The sequence below is a fragment of the Canis aureus genome, chromosome 9 (assembly GCF_053574225.1).
Source record: "Canis aureus isolate CA01 chromosome 9, VMU_Caureus_v.1.0, whole genome shotgun sequence".
Lineage (NCBI taxonomy): Eukaryota > Metazoa > Chordata > Mammalia > Carnivora > Canidae > Canis > Canis aureus.
Genome location: NC_135619.1, coordinates 30,583,171 through 30,602,182, shown reverse-complemented (window position 1 = coordinate 30,602,182; position 19,012 = coordinate 30,583,171). Strand labels below are relative to the sequence as shown.

The 19,012-nt window shown below is 42.4% G+C and overlaps 1 protein-coding gene across 1 annotated transcript in view; it reads right to left on the bottom strand.

The window, feature by feature from the left end:
• Nucleotides 1–19,012, bottom strand: part of ABHD12B (abhydrolase domain containing 12B) — a 29,938-nt gene extending 10,926 nt beyond the window's left edge. Inside the window, exons 1-9 of the mRNA XM_077909265.1 lie at nt 18,871–19,012; nt 13,523–13,650; nt 12,324–12,426; nt 9,857–9,976; nt 7,897–7,927; nt 4,886–4,931; nt 4,650–4,779; nt 4,178–4,215; nt 369–448 (exon numbers count right to left, since the gene is read on the bottom strand). Coding sequence (XP_077765391.1) covers nt 369–448; nt 4,178–4,215; nt 4,650–4,779; nt 4,886–4,931; nt 7,897–7,927; nt 9,857–9,976; nt 12,324–12,426; nt 13,523–13,650; nt 18,871–18,932 — 738 coding nt within the window. The 5' untranslated portion in view covers nt 18,933–19,012. The remainder of the gene's footprint in view (nt 1–368; nt 449–4,177; nt 4,216–4,649; nt 4,780–4,885; nt 4,932–7,896; nt 7,928–9,856; nt 9,977–12,323; nt 12,427–13,522; nt 13,651–18,870) is intronic.

The window sequence follows — 19,012 nt, the reverse complement described above, 5'->3', positions numbered from 1 at the left end:
AATGAAAAACACATGGCTGACAATCATAGGGCTAAAAACTATATATAAGAGTCATGTTTTCACTTTAGAAAGGAAGAATAATAAAGTCAAGTATGTTTAAAAACTACATGATAAAAGGTACAGTTAATAGAAAAGGAGGGAAAAAGTTGTGACTCTTAATAAGCCACTACTCTCAACCTATTAGAAGAAAATAAAAGAACTACAAAATCTAAAAGCCATTGTGCCCTTCTTCAATAAGAACTGGTTAATAACCTATATCAGGTTAGAATAACTTAGAAACATATAATATTAAGAAAAGGAAAATGATTAATAAGCATAAGGGTGTGGAAAGAGCCTACACTTTTACATCTTCTGAATCAGAGACTCACCTTTAACAAAGGATAATTGATACTTGCAACCCATATGTTGGTAAATGGAGCCTCTAGGATAATAGCATCAACTGGGAATCCTTGAAAACAATAAAAAAGAAATAACTCCCCTATCATATTTAAATACTATCTTTCCTAAATAAGGAGTCCTCAAGGTCTTGTACATGAACTACCTACACCAAAGTTATTTGTGAAGCTTGTTAATAATGCAAATTCCTAGACTTCACACTAGACTTGAATCAGTCAGAGTGAGATGAGGAGAGTGAGAATGTGCATTTTTAGCAGGTATCCCCACCCTAGGAGATTTCTATATTCATGATAGTTAAAATCACTACCTTCTAAAACACAAGTTTTCATGACTTGGACAATTGAGAAGGCAAAGTACTATAGGCAAAGTACTATAGGAAGGGAGAGTGTCCTGTAGCCCATTATTAAGACTGTACCAGAGGCTGACTGGGTTGTTTTGGCTAGTTGTACCTCAAAGAACAATTAGAAAATGTGTGTCAGATGGGGATATGTGTTTATATATGTACAAAGGAGTTGCCCTTTATCTGCAGTTTCAGTTACCTTCAGTCAAAAGCAGCCCAGAAGCAGATAATCCTGCTTCTGTCATATTGCCAAAAGGTCAGCAGTAGTCTAACACTACATCATGATTCCTACATCATTCCCTCATCATCTCACATCACCACAAGAATAACTGTGTGTATAGTACAGTATCTTAAGAAAGGGACCGCAATCACATCACTTTTATTATAGTATATTTTTATAATTGTTCTATTTTCAGTATGTTATTATTCCCTTACTATGTCTAATTTATAAATTAAACTTTATCATAGCTATATACATATAGGAAAAACAGTATACATAGCGTTTAATATTATCTGTGGTTTCAGGCATCCACTATAGGTCTGGGAACATATCCCCCATGGATAAGGAAGGACTACTATATGCATATTTGTGTATACATACATATGCTTGGAGGCATCTGAAGGCTACAAAATCAGTGAGATTTTGAGAGTCAATATCAAAAGAAAAAATCCACAAGAGTTTGAGCTGCTTTTCCCTTCAGAGCAGATAAACTTTGAAAGCAACAGTGGTGGCCTCTCTTAGAGGCTTAGAACTAGACAGAACTTTCAGCATTCCTACAGGACTAAAAGAACAAAATTTAGAGTCCAGAATCTGACAAGAAAGAGGACTCTAACAAATTTATCAGGCTTTTTGTGACTTCAAAAGACTATACCCTGGGAGTAATGGTGAACTAAAAACAACTGAAGTCCAGCTTCAAATCAGCTCAGTTTCTGATTGGATTAAGATGATATCCCCCCAATCTTAACTGTCATTCAGGAGAAAAGTAACTTTTGTCTGGAAGAAGATAATATTACCCCTAGCCCCTCAAATTATCTCTACAACTTCCATAAACAGTATCTAGTGTTTAATAACAAATAACTAGACATACAAAAAGTAAAGAGGCCAAAAAATAAAAAAAAAAACAGATAATAGAGATAGATCAACAAAGGATCTAGATATTGGTGTTAATCATGTATGCACTTTAATATAATAACTAATATAGTAAAATATTTGTTAAAATTGTACTATTTAATAAAATTTGATATTACATAGTGAACTGTGTAATATATCAAAATATTTTTTTTTCAAAATATATTTAAAGTACAAAGAGAAAAATGTCTGGAAAACCCAGGAAAGAACATTGGAGACACACAGGATGTAGGAACAGATCTAAAAAAAATACATATAATTAGAGTCCCAGGGGGAGAGAAAATTAAAAATGAGGTAGGCATAAGATTTAAAGATATAATGACCAATTTTCCAAAATGGATGACTATCAAGCCACAGTCATTATGGCACTATGAACTTCATGCAGGATAAGTACTAGGAAAACCACACCTAGGAAAATCACAGTAAAAATGATGAAAGAGACCAAAAAAAAAAAAAAAAAAAATCTCAAAATAGCCAGAAGAAAAAGCATTATCTTCAAAAGAGCAGCAGGAAGATTGGAAGCTGACTTCCCAATGGAACAGTGAAAGCCAGAACAAAATGGATGTTGTTTTCAAAGTGTTGAAATAAAATAACTGCCAACCAAGATTTCTATGCCCAGGGAAAATATCCTTCAAAAAAGGAAGATAGAGGCAGCCCGGGTGGCTCAGCAGTTTAGCACCGCCTTCAGCCCAGGGTGTGATCCTGGAGACCCGGGATCTAGTCCCACCTCGGGCTCCCTGCATGGAGCCTGCTTCTCCCTCTGCTTGTGTCTCTGCCTCTCTCTCTCTCTCTCTCTCTCTGTGTCTCTCTCATGAATAAATAAATAAAATCTCTTAAAAAAAAAAAGAAGATAAAATAAAGATATTTTCAGGCTAAAACTGAGGGAATTCTTTACCACAGATAGGCAGAACAAAAATCCCAAATGGAAGCACAGAAATGCTAGAAGTAATAAAAAGCAAAGAAAGGATAAATCTAAATATTGGTTTTATAATATAAGAATAATAATCTTTTATGGAGTGTGTGATACAGAGAAAATTAAAATATATGATAGCAAGAGTTCATACATTGGGGATGTAAATGGACTTAAAGTGTTCTTAATTCTAAGGTCACTGTATTATCCAAGAAGCGAAGTGTTCATTTATGTGGGAATTTTGGTCAGATAATACAGCATCATCAACACTGTGCAGAAAGTGTGCATGGGGAGTTATGAGAGCTTAGAGGAGCAGGAAATAATGCCTGCTTTATTTCCGTAATTAATTAACACTGTATAGCAGGTGACTTGCTTTAAAATGTTCACATAACTCAACCTGACCGGTACTGACAAGTTTATGATATAATGCAAAAGATGACAAACTTTTTTTTTTTTAGAGATGACAAACTTTTAATGTACATCACAATCACCTTGTAGTATTCACCAAAATTCTAATTCTAAATTCTAATTCATGAAAACAGCTAGGATCCAGGAAACCTGTATTTATGATAAGCACCTCCAGGGATTCTGAGACAGCTCTCAGAACACTCAGGGAAAAGCTGATATAAATGTCATGGAAGAGAGGCTGCAGAAAGCAAGTCCAGCTTGCTACTTCATAAGGGAATTTTTCCTCTCCTGTACTCCAAATTACTCCATAGTAACATTTACTTCACAATAAGGGCTTTTTCTTTTTTTTTTTTATTTAAAGATTTTATTTATTTATTCGTGAGACACACACACAGAGAGAGAGAGAGAGAGGCAGAGACACAGACAGAGGGAGAAGCAGGCTCCATGCAGGGAGCCCAACATGAGACTCAATCCCGTGTCTCCAGGATCATGCCCTGGGCTGAAGCCAGACACTTAACAGCTAAGCCACCCAGGCGTCCCAATAAGGGCTTTTTCTTTTCTTTTTTTTTTTAATTTTTATTTATTTATGATAGTCACACAGAGAGACAGAGAGAGGCAGAGACACAGGCAGAGGGAGAAGCAGGCTCCATGCACCGGGAGCCGGATGTGGGATTCGATCCTGGGTCTCCAGGATCGCGCCCTGGGCCAAAGGCAGGCGCCAAACCACTGCGCCACCCAGGGATCCCCCAATAAGGGCTTTTTCAAAGGGAATTTTAACTCTTCCTGAGTATTTATTTTTAATTTCATGGCTTTGAAAAGCAACTATTGTTTTCTATTAAATAGAAGAAAAGAAAGTTTATTACACTATCAGAGGCTGTCTAAGGTCAGGGTGCTTCAGGTATCTCTGTGTTCAGAGTGTGCACAATAGTCAGTAGGCTATCTTTACTTCCCCACCCCAAGCCAAGATATTATACATGTAGGCATTTTATAGTACCTTTCTCTTCTAGTACTTTTGCAGCATTGGTTGCAACTCTGTAAGGCAACGAAAATTAGTACATATGTGAAGCAGTGACATTACAGTCAATTAAATAGTACAAAATGCAACATCCCCTATGAGCATCTGATGAAAACTCTGGACCCTCTGGTAGGAACACAGACATAAAACTTTGCATAGGACTTCGAGGGATTCCCCTGGCCCTAAATTAAGAATCCTTCTCTTTAATACTCTCAAGGAGAGTTCTGGAATGGGCTTCAGCGTCATAGGCAACCACAGAGATACACCCTCCCTTGCATTACAAACAGGCACACTGCGATGGCGATGTCTCTAGCCACATGTGGGATATGAAAGAAACCAGAGCCCAGGCCCCTAGCTCAGTGTTTCCTCCTCTGCTCACTGCTACCTTTGAGGACACTAAAGCCCCAAGGACTCCCACCACCACCAAAAGCCATCATCAGACCCCACTTACCCTGTACCAAGAGAGTGGCCCCAGAGACACACAGGCGTGGTACCACTTCTTGCTTTGGTCCACTCATAGACACAGACGGCATCTGAAGTCAGCCCCTCCTCTGTGGGCTTACCCGTGGAGTCCCCAAACCCTAGTAACAAGGAAAGCCAAGCAGAGTTTCACTACCTCCAAAATGAGGGCCACCCAAAGTTCTCCTGCTTACTGAAAAATCTTTATATGCCATCCTTAACACATACCTCTGTAGTCCACAGACAGGACATGAAAGCCACCATCACTCAGCACCTGGATGGCAAAGGAGCTATTATCATTTTAATTAGAAAAAGTGGTTTAACCTCCTCAATACTTCCATAATCCACATTGTGATGGTTTCCTAGCCAGAGAATAGATGAAATCTGCTGTTTGCCTTGGAACATGAAAAGGTCAGACACAAGGAGAAAGAAAGGAGGCGGCAGCAGAACAGGCTCAGACAGCCTGGCAAAGCCCTGGCTCCGCCCCCTACCCTCAGTGTGACCTTGAGCCAGCCACTTAACATCTGAATGTGTGAGCAGTATTCTGAAAAATGAAGAGCAATGGTAGCTACTACCTTCAGGACTGTTGGACGATTACATGAGATGAAAGTATTGAAGTATCTTGGTACAAAGTAAATGTCCATTTTAGGAATTCCCTTCAGAACAGAAAGTCTACACAGAGTTGTATTAAAGATAAATAATGGGAAGATACTTCTATTAAATATGAACAGATAAAGAGTTAATATCAATCAAAAATAAAGAGATCACTCAATTATATGAAACCACTGCCACATCTCGTGTGGATAAATGAGAAAGGAACATAAAAACATAATTTTAAATGAAGTGAATTACAATGATAGAAGAGAGAGAAAAGGGAACAAAAATTTGCTGTGCATATGCTTTTAAAACTTGACTTAATCCTCACAACAGTCCCTAAAGGTAGGTAATATCCCCATTTTATAGATAAAGAAATTGAGTCTTGAGGGTTTGAGTAACTTGCTTGTGGTCCCCCAAATGGCTAGAGGCAGAACAAAGATTCACTCCTGGGTCTGTTTATGTCTGAACACTGTGCCGCCCCTACCACAGCACAGATGTGGGTGGCTGAGTCTCACTAGGAATCCTTAAATATATTTTCACCCAATAATGAGGAAAGAAATGAGACTTTTTAATGCCTATCTCAGCTACACAGCCTCCAAAATAGTTATCCAAGACACAGAGCATGTAAGCATCCCAGGAAGTGGCAATGTTCATGCATTGTCTGTGATACTGTAGACAGTATGGCCACTTGATGAAACAACTCAAGAACAGAACTCACTCCTAAGAATTTATCTCTAAAAAAAATAAATAAATAAATAAAAAAGAATAAACTAAATGCTTAAAGTTTTCTCTAGCAACACTATTTAAATGATTTTTAAGGGGAAAAAATTTAATCTAACAACAGTGGAATAGTTAATAAGCAATAGTCTACAAATAGAATGGAGAATGACCACCTTTTAAATTAGGTAATTATAATAACTAGGGAAAAGATGGAAGAATGTTTATAATGTGATATTAGGTAAAGAGCAACAACATGAAATTACATACAGATCTAATCATAGTAACATTAAAAACTTTATATAAAGAGATAAAGACTATTAGGTGAGATTCCGAATTAACAAAAACAGCTGTATTGGATGACTGATGTGATGAATGAATGAAATGAATGAGAGAGAGAAAGTGGAGGAAGGAAGGAAAGAAGAAAGGAAGAAGGGCAACTTAATAGTAAAGATTCGATTTTTAAAGGAAATCACCAAAAAAAAAAAGAAAGAAAGAAATCACTCATCTAAAGAAGAGAACCAAGGGCTAGCAAAGACTGGTCAGGCTAGGAGATGATGACTATGGCACAAGGAATCCAGAATCTGCCTGGAGGAAGTCTTATCACACCCTCCCTCCCATCCCAGTTACCACAAGGGTGACCTGGCCACTTTTCACACCTACACCTACAACTCTCTTCCCTTCTGTGCGCGCAAGGGATATATAATTCAGCTTTGCTGAGAGTGGGAAAGGAAAGAAAAAACACATGTTCTCATGGACATCACCTTCACCACCATTCCATGTACAAAGTACAGAAAGTGAGGTGCAGGGTGGAAAGCAAACCTAAAAATTAATAGACATGATCATCCCAGGCAGAACTGCATCCAGCCCACCACCCAAGAGCTCTGAGAAGCCAGTGAAGAAAGGGAGGAGTAGACAGGAGAGGAGCTTCCTTCTCTGAATAAGGGAAGGGGGATAAAGGAGGTGCTGGCCATACTGGGCCTGGGAGGCCAGGCCCCACTAACGCTCTTACACTAGGAACCGGCTCTCAGGTGGGAGCTGGTGAGTGGGAAGAGATAGCAGGTCCTTTGGTCAAAAATTGGACAAGCCTGGTCACCTGAGGGAAAGATTACCCAATCGGGATATGGGAAAAGATAAACAGACAGCTGCCCTACCCGCTGTGAGTCAGCTATGGCCATGTCTCCCTCACACTTGGAAATGCAGGGGCCACCCCAACAAGCTACAGTTGGGGAACAGGCTGGTGAGAAGAGCAGTGTTGCCGCCATCCCACTTGCAAAACTTCCTGTGGGCTGAAGCCAGAGCCTGAATGAATGACTTTTAAAAGCATACCTTCTATATATTTATCCTCTACTACAGAAAAAAGGTTGTTTCTCACAGGAGTACGTTTCACTTTTTTTTTTAAGATTTTTTTTTAATTTTTTAAAGATTTTATTTATCTATTCATGAGAGACACAGAGAGAGAGAGAGGCAGAGACACAGGCAGAGGGAGACGCAGGCTCCATGCAGGGAGCCCGACATGGGACTCGATCCCGGGACTTCAGGATCACACCCTGGGCCAAAGGCAGGCGCTAAGCCACTGAGCCACCCAGGGATCCCCAATTTTCACATTTAATATACTCTCTCCACCCTTCTCCCAGGCCTCAGAAAAAGCGGATAAAAGGGATCTTCAACTTTATACGGTGATGAAGGCAATATATTCATGAAAGTGTTTTGGGAGTCAGAGATGTTCACTTCTGTTTTGATCCCCTGTGGCCACTGCAGGAAGAGAAATCCATGTGTGGGACTTTGAGTCCCAAACACCAAACCCACCTTCCGGAGCTCTCAGTGGATGCCCGTGCTGAGGGCTGAGGAAGACCTATGGCTATAGCCCATAAGAGAAAAAGCAGAGACGTAAAATTGGTACCTTGAAGCCCCTTCAGACATACCTTGACTAGCTCAAGTCTGTGAGGAGCTGCCCTGTAGTGGAAGTTTAAAAAAAAAAAAAAAAAAAAAAGAGCAAGAATTAGGAATTACAATGACAAATCCAATAAAAATCACTATCATGCCTCTGGCATCAGATCTTATGCCTTTCTTTTTCAGGTTAGAGAAATAAATAACTAGGAGAAAGGAAAATGGTTTTTTGGTGTCATAGCCCACTTGGATGTGTCAGGGTGAATGATGGATGGCTCCCCACTGCTGTTGTGTTCCTCTACGTGAGCACTGGATGCCCAGATGGCTAGTGCTTCTCAACAGAAGATGTAATGAATTACTGACAATCCATCTCCTTTCCCTGCTACACAGCAAAACTTATCTCTAAGAAAACTTTTAGAAGCTGAAGGAAAATCAGTTCCAGAAAGTGGCTTTTCAGAACAAAGGATGATACAGTCATGTTCACTAAACTGAAATCCGCCTGTACCCTGGTCACTCTGCCATTAAGTACAAGATGAAATGAAGGAGACTTGCAGCTCTGGAGGTATAAGAAATGCTTTTTCCCAAAATAACCATACCATCTACCCTCTATTAACCACACTAATAAAAGAGAGACAAGGATGATTCAAAATACAGAGGATTATTTTAAAAACCATTTGAATTTTGATTTAGAGCCAAGTGTCTTAAACTGTAGTGGGTCATGGAGCTATGGATTCATTTCCAGAAAAATATATCCATACCTGAAATTTTCAGCACAATTTTGGGGAAGAAGTTCATGGACCTCCAGGTTTCTCTGGGTCCCAAGTCTAGAACACTGTTTTCAACAAGGTTCCTATTACCTCCCATTTGGCCTCCTTTTGGCTCAGTACTACAGATAGCAAGCTGAGACTTCTGGCAGAGGACAGGAGGAAGCTGGGGCTAACCCCAGGGCAGTAAATCTGGGATAATAGCAGATTCACAAAGAGGGACAGACATGAATGGGTGAGCCAAATGATCCTTTAAATACATACACACATCGTACACCATGCCCAAGTTTGCACAATCAGAACAATGTTCAACAGTGTTGAAAAATGTTGAATTTCATGGGAAGTCTCTGTAAATGTCGCTCAAAAATGGGCACCTTTGCCTAGTGCCAAGGCAAGTCTTGAGAAAGCCATCAAGACAGAAAAAGACAGTGAAGAAAAGAGACATAGGAAAGGGAGCCAAGGGGCAGATTCCCGAGCTCATCACTTAGTTTGCAATGTCCCTCCAGAGACAGAGCTCGGAGGCTCATCTCGGAGGCTCATCGCCCCTCCCCCACCGCAAGCTATCCAGTCACAGCTGATAATCATCACCCACCATAATGACAGGCCCACTGGAGGCTCTGGCAGCACATCAAAGGGGAGCAGGACTTCAGGGAGGCATTCTTTGTTACAAAGCAAGGTTGGAAGAACAGAGAGTGGCTGCGGCATCAGTATTCTAGACCAGAACCAGTCCGATGGTCCCCAGTACCGATGGTCAGAATTCCAGATGATCTCTCATAGAGAATCCATATATTTGATTAATAGGATTCATGCTAAACCAAGGAATCTCCATGTAGTTCTGTGAGAAGACCATCAATAAGGAAATTGCTCTTCCTTTTCCCCTATCTCATGCCTCTTCCCTTTCCAGTCATCCACAGGCTCAGTTCATCATTTCAGACACTCCTTGGGAATAAATATCCCAAAGATATGACTTCTTTGAAATCAATATCCAAATTTTGGAAGTTAGTCCCCCTTTTAGTTAAAGATCTACATTAGTCTGCATGCAGAATATATAGTTTTTTTTTTAAAGAAGCCTATTGCCAGCACACCTTCAAATTTCAACAAAGGAAGAAAATACATGGAGGCATAGCTTACAGAGTTGAAAATGGAGCTCTGCGTTTCATTTCCACACAGGGCTGAAATACTTCCTCTCTCTTTAAAAAAAAAAAAAAAAAATCCAAGCAAAGGCACTGACCTGTGTTCCGCGCTGCCATGAAGATAAACAATAATTGGATTGCCATCATGAAGGGCTGCTTCATACCAGCCACAGTCCTTCCCCTTAGCATCTTTCCCCCGGCAGCTGGGAACTGTGTGCCTAAAGAGCAAGAAAATATTTTAACAAACATGTACAGAGAGAACTCGCTTTCCTTGCCAAAGTCTGAAACCCCCCTTATGTCAATGAAAGATATAGATTTATAGGTTTATGTATGTATAAATATACATTACATGTTTACAAATATAAATTTCTATCTAATAGGTGCACAGAGTAAAAATTAAAATATAATATCACAAACCTCTTACAGTGACAATGACTACTTCTCTACTCCACCTCCCTCATGTGCAGAAACAACCCATTTTAACCATTTACTGCTTTGGTTCTTCTGACTGCTACATCTACTAATCTTCTAAGACTGCAGTTCTTAGGTACAGTCTGTTGAAATGCAATCCATTGGGTGGAAACAAGTCAAAGACAATTAGTATGTGCCACCTGTTATTGGTTTGACTGAAGAAAACAAGTTGGAAGAATTTAAAGGGAGACCAGTTTAGATATGAAAAGAACTTTAATATAAAATGAAGCTATTCTGCTCAAGAAACCAGGGACTTTGTGGTTTTATTTTTTTTTTTTTAATTTTTATTTATTTATGATAGTCACAGAGAGAGAGAGAGAGAGGCGCAGAGACACAGGCAGAGGGAGAAGCAGGCTCCATGCAGCGGGAGCCCGATGTGGGATTCGATCCCGGGTCTCCAGGATCGCGCCCTGGGCCAAAGGCAGGCGCCAAACCGCTGCGCCACCCAGGGATCCCCAGACTTTGTGGTTTTAAACACATGCCCATGCTCTAGTTCCACCATCTTGTTAAAACACTGAGTGAACTCTAAAGATACAAACACTGCCATATGACATGTCACAAGAGGACTTGGGGAACTGGCCACATAATAAAAAATCTTCAGTATTCTCAACCGTTTAGGGGCAGAAGTCTGACATCAAACTCCCAGGTCTCTGTACTGAGAGGACTGGCACCAGCCAATTAGATAAGCCAAAGCAAGAGCAAAGAATAAAAAGATTTTCAAATTCCAACACTATATCTCTGCCTCTCTCTCTCTCTCTCTCTCTCATGAATAAATAAATAAAATAAAATTTAAAAAACTCCAACTTAAAAAAAAAATTCCAACACTATTAACTGAACTATATACTGTGCGGATTAGGAAGAAGTTATGTGAACTCATATTGGTTCCTAAACATTATATGATTGCATGTTTAAAGTCAGAGAGAGGGCAGCCCCGGTGGCACAGCGGTTTAGCGCCACCTGCAGCCCAGGGTGTGATCCTGGAGACCCGGGATCAAGTCCCACATTGGGCTCCCTGCATGGAGCCTGCTTCTCCTTCTGCCTGTGTCTCTGCCTCTCTCTCTCTCTCTGTGTCTCTCATGAATAAATAAATAAAATCTTAAAAAAAATAAAGTCAGAGAGAGGAAATATAACACAGGACACTGGAAAATTGGCAGCAAAAAAAAAAAAATCTTGACATTATTGACATTAGCTGTATATAAAATGGGAGATGAGGAAGGGCTTCACTGAAAATCACCAAATTACCATTCAAACTGAGACCCAGGGGCACCTGGGTGGCCCAGTTGGCTAAGCTCTGCCTTTGGCTCAGGTCATGATCCTAGGGTCCTAGGATCAAGCCCCCATGTTGGGCTCCCTGCACAGTAGAAAGCCTGCTTCTCCCTCTTCCTCTGTCTCCTGCTTCTTGTGCTTGTGCTGTCTCTCCCTCTCTCTCTAATAAATAAATAAAATCTTCTTAAAAATAAAAATAAAAAATAAACTGAGGCCCAAAATATAAGAAGGCAGTTAGTAAGGAGAAAGGAGGGAGCAGGGGATCCCTGGGTAGCCAAGCAGTTTACTGCCTGCCTTTGGCCCAGGGCCTGATCTTGGAGTCCCAGGATCAAGTCCCACGTCGGGCTCCCTGCATGGAGCCTGCTTCTCCCTCTGCCTGTGTCTCTGCCCCTCTCTCTCTGTGTCTCTCATGAATAAATAAATAAAATCTTTAAAAAAAGAAGAAATTATTTCAAAAAAAAAAAAAAGAAAAAGAAAGGAGGGAGCAGAGACATAGAAGTGTTTCAGACAGAGCATATCCTCTGAGTGTGTGGCTTGGTGTGCCAGGTGTGCAGAAGAGTGGGGCAGGGCCAGCTCTGTCAGGCCTGGTAAAAGACCCAAAGCACAGGGCCACACCCAAAAGACTTCACACTCCAAGGTAAAATTACTGAAAAGCAATTTCAAGCAAATCAAATATTATTACAAAGGGAAGGTATATGAAACAGCTTCCAGGTGACTCCAAGAAACCCCAACCTCTCCACAGGCAGCTAACACAGCACTGCTCACCCTTGCCCTTATAATATGAAAACTATGTGGATTAAGCAACCCAGTATCCATCAGTGCACTCACCAGATTCCCAGAATCACCCCAGGTTCAACTCTGATATAGAAGTTCACGGTGTGAGGAATCTTTAACTCTGGTTTCTTTAAATCCACGAGGAATGGTGCTTTGACTAGAAAGTAGATTCATTATCAACTCCCAGAATCAAATTCCATGTTTTTTATTCACAATCAAAAAAAGTAAAGGCACCTGGGTGGCTCAGTTGGCTAAGCATCTGCCTTCGGCTCAGGTCATGATCCCATTATCTCCAGGGTCTTGGGATCAAGCCCCATATCAGGCTTCCTACTTGGCAGGGAACCTGCTTCTCCCACCCCCTCTGTAGTTGCCCCTGCTTATGCTCTCTCCTTCTCTCTGTTTCTCTCAAATAAATAAATTAAAAAAAAAAAAACTCCAACTCCAAATAAATAAAATCTTAAAAAAAAAAAAAGCAGTCTCATGGTTACCATGGTTTCTAAGTTCCAAGCTACTACACTAAATTCCTAGCAAAGTATTTTATTTTATAAACTAGGATTAGGCCACAGGGAAGTTGCCAAAACAAAAACAAAACAACAAAACCCCCTAAAGCTCGATTTTAAAATAGCACCAGTGTGACAGACCATCATAGAGTTTTATTCAGTCCTTATCCTTGTCTCACACCAAAAACAAAGGAGACCATTCCCCTAGAAAGGTAAGAGGGTACAGAAGAAAGTAATGACTATTCTGCTACCTATGTCAAGTGTTACTTTTTCCACTAAATAAAACCTAGTCATTAGCCATAAACCATGAAATGTCCAGAATCAACAAACCCCTGGGGACAAGCAGGTGAAAGCATTACCTGTGTGCTAGGACTGTGTGATACACTGACTAACAGCCCTCAGTAGAAAAAATGTGGGAAAACAGAATCCTCACATCAGCTTCTCCCTACCCCCAAATCCTCATTTTCTCTCTTTCAAGGGATATAGCTAAAAAGAAAAAGCAAAAGAGTAGAGAATACACCAAGCAGTGAAACCCCACCCACAAGGTCATGTTGGTCTATTCATCCCTCACAGTCCACAGGGATTCGAACGAGCCCCCAAAGCCACTGTTAAATAGGTTTCAGACCACTGAAGTCTAGCCACAATTTTATAGCTGACATGCCTTTTTTATTGTCACTTAGGCAACTTTAAGGGCAGTGAGTTCTTTCTTTGGGAAAATATTTATGGGCAGATTCATGAAAGATATGTACTTACAAAAATTAAAAAATATTAGCATGTTCATCAGAGGTGGAAAAATGCGTTCTTTTAATGGTTTACTGGTAAAGCTGTGATACAGAGAGGCAATTTTTCTTCCAAGCGTTGAACAGGAATGTGGAAAAGATCTGCAAGATAGAGTGAAACAAGGCAAATCAGTCCAAGTTTTGTCATTTGTTCTTTCTCCTAGCATCCAAATAAAATTTCAGAGACTAACACTGGGAATTAAAGGTAACTTGGCACTTAAGCAACACCCTTTATAGAATTGTATGCGATTAGGACAGATCAGGATTGCACACTAAGGGGGAAACAGGAGAGGAAAGCCCGGGTATGTCAAGCCCAGGTAGGACAGAACAGGAGTCAGGCCTGTCCCTCAGTGCATACCCACACAAGACCAAGGCTAGACCCCAAAGTCATCAGGAAACAGGATGCAGACTATTTTTTTAAAGGTTTTATTTATTTATTCATGAGAGATCCAGAGAGAGAGAGAGGCAGAGACACAGGCAGAGGGAGAAGCAGGCTCCATGCAGGGACCCCGAGGTGGGACTCGATCCCGGGTCTCCGGGATCATGCCCTGGGCCAAAGGCAAGTGGTAAACTGCTGAGCCACCCAGGCTGCCGGGATTCAGACTATTTAACAGTTGCCACAGATTTTAATCACATCACAATTTAGTGCTGTATGTACTATTATTTGTCAAAAGCAGTGAGTGAAAAACCATCAGATCCCCACTCCTCTGGCTGGGTCTTAGCAAGAAATGAGCCAATGAAAGAAAAAAGTCCACTTCTAATGCAACATTTCTGGTAAGAGAGACTGTGGGGAGCAGGGTTGGGAACAAGGTCGTACCAGGAGGTTGTCGCTACATCAGGGCTAGGGCCTGGTCAGGGAATGGGACGCAGCAGGCCATGCACATCTCGTTTATTCTACTATTTATTCCCTGGGACACAAACCACCCAGACCAGGAGCCATCGGAAGACAAGTTATGACTTGTCCGTGAGGGGTCACTGATGCCACTTCTGTCTCTATGCCACATCTCCGAGAGTTGAACATCTCCTACCTTTGAGAAATGAGGAACACAGGAAGTCAGTGTCACCACTTCCTGCTTCCAGTTTTTGTCCACGTTCTCCATTAAATAAATCCCTTCCCTTGTTTTGAACTGTCAGCGTGAGACTGCTCGGTATAATCAGATCATTAGTTTGTGGGACTGGAGAGCATTTTGCATGAACTGTCTCCCCTGCCCTGATTTCTGCTAGACCAGAGCATTTTAGAAGCTGGCTGTACTTTGCAAAGGAGGAGACGGAGAAGTTTAAGTAACCTGCCCCAGGCCAGAGAGCCAATGAATGGCAGAGTCATTCACTGTACCCAGGTCAGTGTGACCCCAGAGTTCTATGAAGATCTCCAGTGAGCTGTCACGGTCCTGGTAAGTGCAACTTGCCATCCCTGCAGGCAAACATGAACCCCGAGAACAAGACTGGCTTCGGCAAAATTCAGCCCTTAGAGAAAGTTGTTTCAGGATCACCCTTCCCCCCTTCTGCACCTTTGGCCTTCCTCACGGTCCCTTCTTCCTCCCACGTTCTTCTTCCTTCCTGTTCTGTATTCTCAGGAGGCTTCTGACTCTAAAGTCATCAAAGAGAGACCTCTAAGAAAAATCCTCCCAAAAGTGTTAATAACTAAAAACTCAGAGTGCTTATACGTTTGAAAAAGGCATGAAGGGAGAAGAAGATAATGAATCTCTAGCAATTCTGCTGGGAATGGAAAAGAGACATGGGGAAAGGGTGAGGGGTAGCTCTCCAAGTACATCAGACATAGGTAACTGCCTACGCATAAAATTAGCAAGGAAATAATACAAACGATCTTTTCATAATACTTTTAAATAGCCTCCATGAAGGTGCTAGGAAGGAGAGGACACTGTTGCTCTGATTTTAGAGATAAGAAATCAAAACTTAGAGAAGCCACTTTGAGCCCCAGATGAAGCCCAAATGGGCAGAACTAAACATAGTCTGAATTCTTATGCTTCCTTCCAGTTGGCTGGCATGGGCTTTTTTTCTCCTGACTCTGAACTCACGCTACCCCGCCTGTTAACCTCCCACTAAGTTATCTTTTGAAGGTAGCAGGGTGCTGGGGAAGCAGAGGCGGTAGAGGGAAATATGTTTCTGTTTTTAAAGAATAATTCATATAGGACCCTTCTCTCAAATAGCTCAAGGCACTTCTGTGGGAAGCACTGCGGGAAGAGAACAGAGTGACCAGATCCCTCGTTGCATCAATAATGCACAGCAGCTTCTTTTAACTAGGGCTTGTCAATTTGACTTCTCCTAGATCAGTAGGGGATCAAAAGTCACCAGTGGCTAATAGACCTTATTCGAGTGGAGGATGCAATTTCAGCCCAATCCCTACCAACGGCCAACCACATCAAACAGACACCTTGATGCTCTGGTGTTCTTTCGCCTGCCCTTTGATCAGCTGTGGCTGTAACTGCACAGCATTCCACAGGGGCCACGGAACCTAACTGGATCATTCTTACCTTGGAACCTGAGTGGCTACAGGGCAAATCATTCATGTTCATGCTCAGAAGCACCAGCTATGGGAAGCCCAACTCTAACCCCATCTGGCAAGACAGCTATTCCAAATAGTGAGACAAGCCATACATCCATCCTATGTACCCATTCATTTGGCCAACATGTACTGATCAGCAGGCACCTAACTTAACATGTACCTTCTCCTCCCTTCTTCCCTCCCAACCAAATCCTCCCCTTCCTTCACATCCACTCAAGGATTTCTTCTTTGTTGAAGCCTCTCTACCCAGATCTTCCCACAGGGACTTTTCCTCTCTTTTTGCCCTTCCCACTCATTATAATCGGGCCTTGGTTTGACCTTTAATTGCTCTCTGGTGGTTTTCCCACCATTAGTCTTGTCTTCCCACCGAAAAGAACCACGTGGCATGCAGTGCTTCTCTTATACTGCACCCTGTCTAGCACAGGACTGAAAAGTGGAAGAAAAGGGAGAAGGAAGCAATGCTTACTGGTAGCTTTGGTGGAGAGGGGAAGTGCGTCACTCTCTTTTTTGAATTACAGTTGAAAATTAATTGTGAGCTCCACAAGAGCAGGGCTTTATGCCCAGACCTAAACTAGTCCCCAAAAGGTAGGCGATGCCCTGTACTGTGGAAAGAATGAATTAGCTTATCAGGCCACTCATGGGGGTGTCTTTAACACCATCCAGAAATGTAAAGACTAGGGGTGAATGGGAAGCAGCAAAGAGGAAAATAGCCCATCAGCTTCCCCCAGCTTCTTTCCCGAGCACATTTTCTGTTTTTGGTAGTTCGAAGAAAATCAGTGGCAAGTGAAGATTTGCTCTCCTGGGCTCATCTATCTTAAGTAGCAACTAGAGCTGATGAAATTTTTGCAAAACAAATAAATAGATCCCCAAGGCATTAGAAAATAATCACTGGAAACATCTTTCAATTAATTGTTCTCCTTGAGTCACACAACACATCACAATAGATCCCGTGTTACTAGCAGTTCCAGAGGCACAGCCAGCCCTCGGTGGTTCACGACCTAAGCTGACTTGGTTCCAAGAAACAAAAGGATTCAGGATGCTGGATCTGGGTCTGTGCTTCTGCCTCAGCATTTAACTTCTTAAATTAGAGCAGTAATTCTCTGTTCAGATTGAAGAAACGTGCTTGTATTTTATTCTTTCAGGAAGCATCTCTTGAGACTTATTTTTTGTCAATTAGTAAGGCAAGAAAGAGAGGCCCCCAACTCCCCATATCCCATTCCATTATCGACAAAGTGGGTTGTTCTCTAAAAGCATGGACTGCAGCTTTGATTCTCTGCCAGATAAATGTTAAATAATCAGCCACCAACTCTAGAGAGAGCACAAAAGATAAAGGCAGAAAATGCCAGCTTTCCCAGAATAACCGTATCAAGGAGGTAAGGCCCATGAGTGTGTAGCTAAAAAGTGCTGCTGATCAGGATATTCTGACTTGTGTTCAGATCCAACACCGAAGGGGGGTGTGGGTCTACACTGCCAGGCCAGGGGAAAGCTACTGTCTGCTCTCTGCCCTGAGCTACAGAAGGAATAGAAGAGAGCTCTGTCTTTGTCTTCATCATTCAGACCTTCCAAAGTGAAGCCTCCTGTGTCTGGCTGTGACTCTTGGATATTTTGTAATCAACAAGAAACAAAACATAGGAGTATAAAGAAGAAAGACAAACAAAAGTGCCAATACCTTCCCACTCCAACAAAACAAGATACCTGAATCTTCTGAGTCCTTGGTCTCTAACCAATACCTGCCTTCAATGCAAAAGAGACTGGCAATACATTGCTGGTCAATTCAGGTAGTTTAACATTACTGTTTAAGCCAAGGATTTAAAATAGGAGGAAGAAAAATAAAATAAAATAAAATAAAATAAAATAAAATAAAATAAAATAGGAGGAAGAGGGGTGCCTGAGTGGCTCAGTCGGTTAGGTATCTGACTCTTGATTTCAGCTCAAGTCTTGATCTCGGCATCGTGAGTTCAAGCCCAGTGTTGGGTATGAAGTCTATTTCGAAAAAAAAAAAAAAAAAAAAGGAGGGAGACAGTTTTAAAACCCTCTGATACAGACATTTCAAAGTCAAAGGATGTGGAACTTGGCAAAGGTATGGTTTCAATGCACTGTGCATTTTTAGCATTATGGAGAGATGTTCTTTAAATACATCCAAGAGAGTTTACTCTGGGGGAGCTGGCTGGCCTTAGGATCCTCTTCAACCTCCACAGGCCTTTGACCTAAGAGGATGCCATTTAGGAGGACAAGATAGGTTAGTATTGTCACTATCGTATCATTGGTCTTCTTAAAATCCCTCCTGAATTTTAGTCACATGGTCAAGGCAGATAAGAGATTGGCATAGCAACATGAGCCATCTTTCTGGAAATCTCTATTTCAGAAGCCCCCAAGGGATGTAAGCTCCTGAAAGATCAAACCTGAGAGAGAGAGGGAGGGGGGGAGAGAGAGAGAGAGAGAGAGAGGGAGGGAGGGAGAAGGAGAGGGAGGGGGGAAGAGAGAGAGGGAGGGGGGAGGGGAGGAGAGAGAGAGAGGGAGAGAGAGAGGGAGAGGGGGAGAGAGGGGGAGGGGGGAGAGAGGGAGGGAGACAGAGGGGGAGAGAGGGAGAGGGAGAGAGGCAGAGGCCGGCTGGCAGGGGGAGGCTTGGAGGCTAAGGATAACGCGGTCCAAAGAGGGCCGGGCTCGCAGAGCTTTGGGGGCCTCCCCGGCCCCAGCCCGAGCCCCAGGGTCCGGCCAGGCCACCGCCTGGGGCCCGGGGCGCCCCGCCCATCCCCATCCCCATCCCCATCCCCGGGGTGGGGGCGCCGAGCACTCACCGCAGGTTCCGCACCACCATGGCCCACCAGGAGGCCACGCAGCCCTGCGCGTCCGCGTCCATCCCGCGCCGAGCCGAGCCGAGCCGAGCCGAGCCGGGCCGAGCCGCCCCGCGGAGCCCCGGCCGAGCGGAGCCCGAGCCCA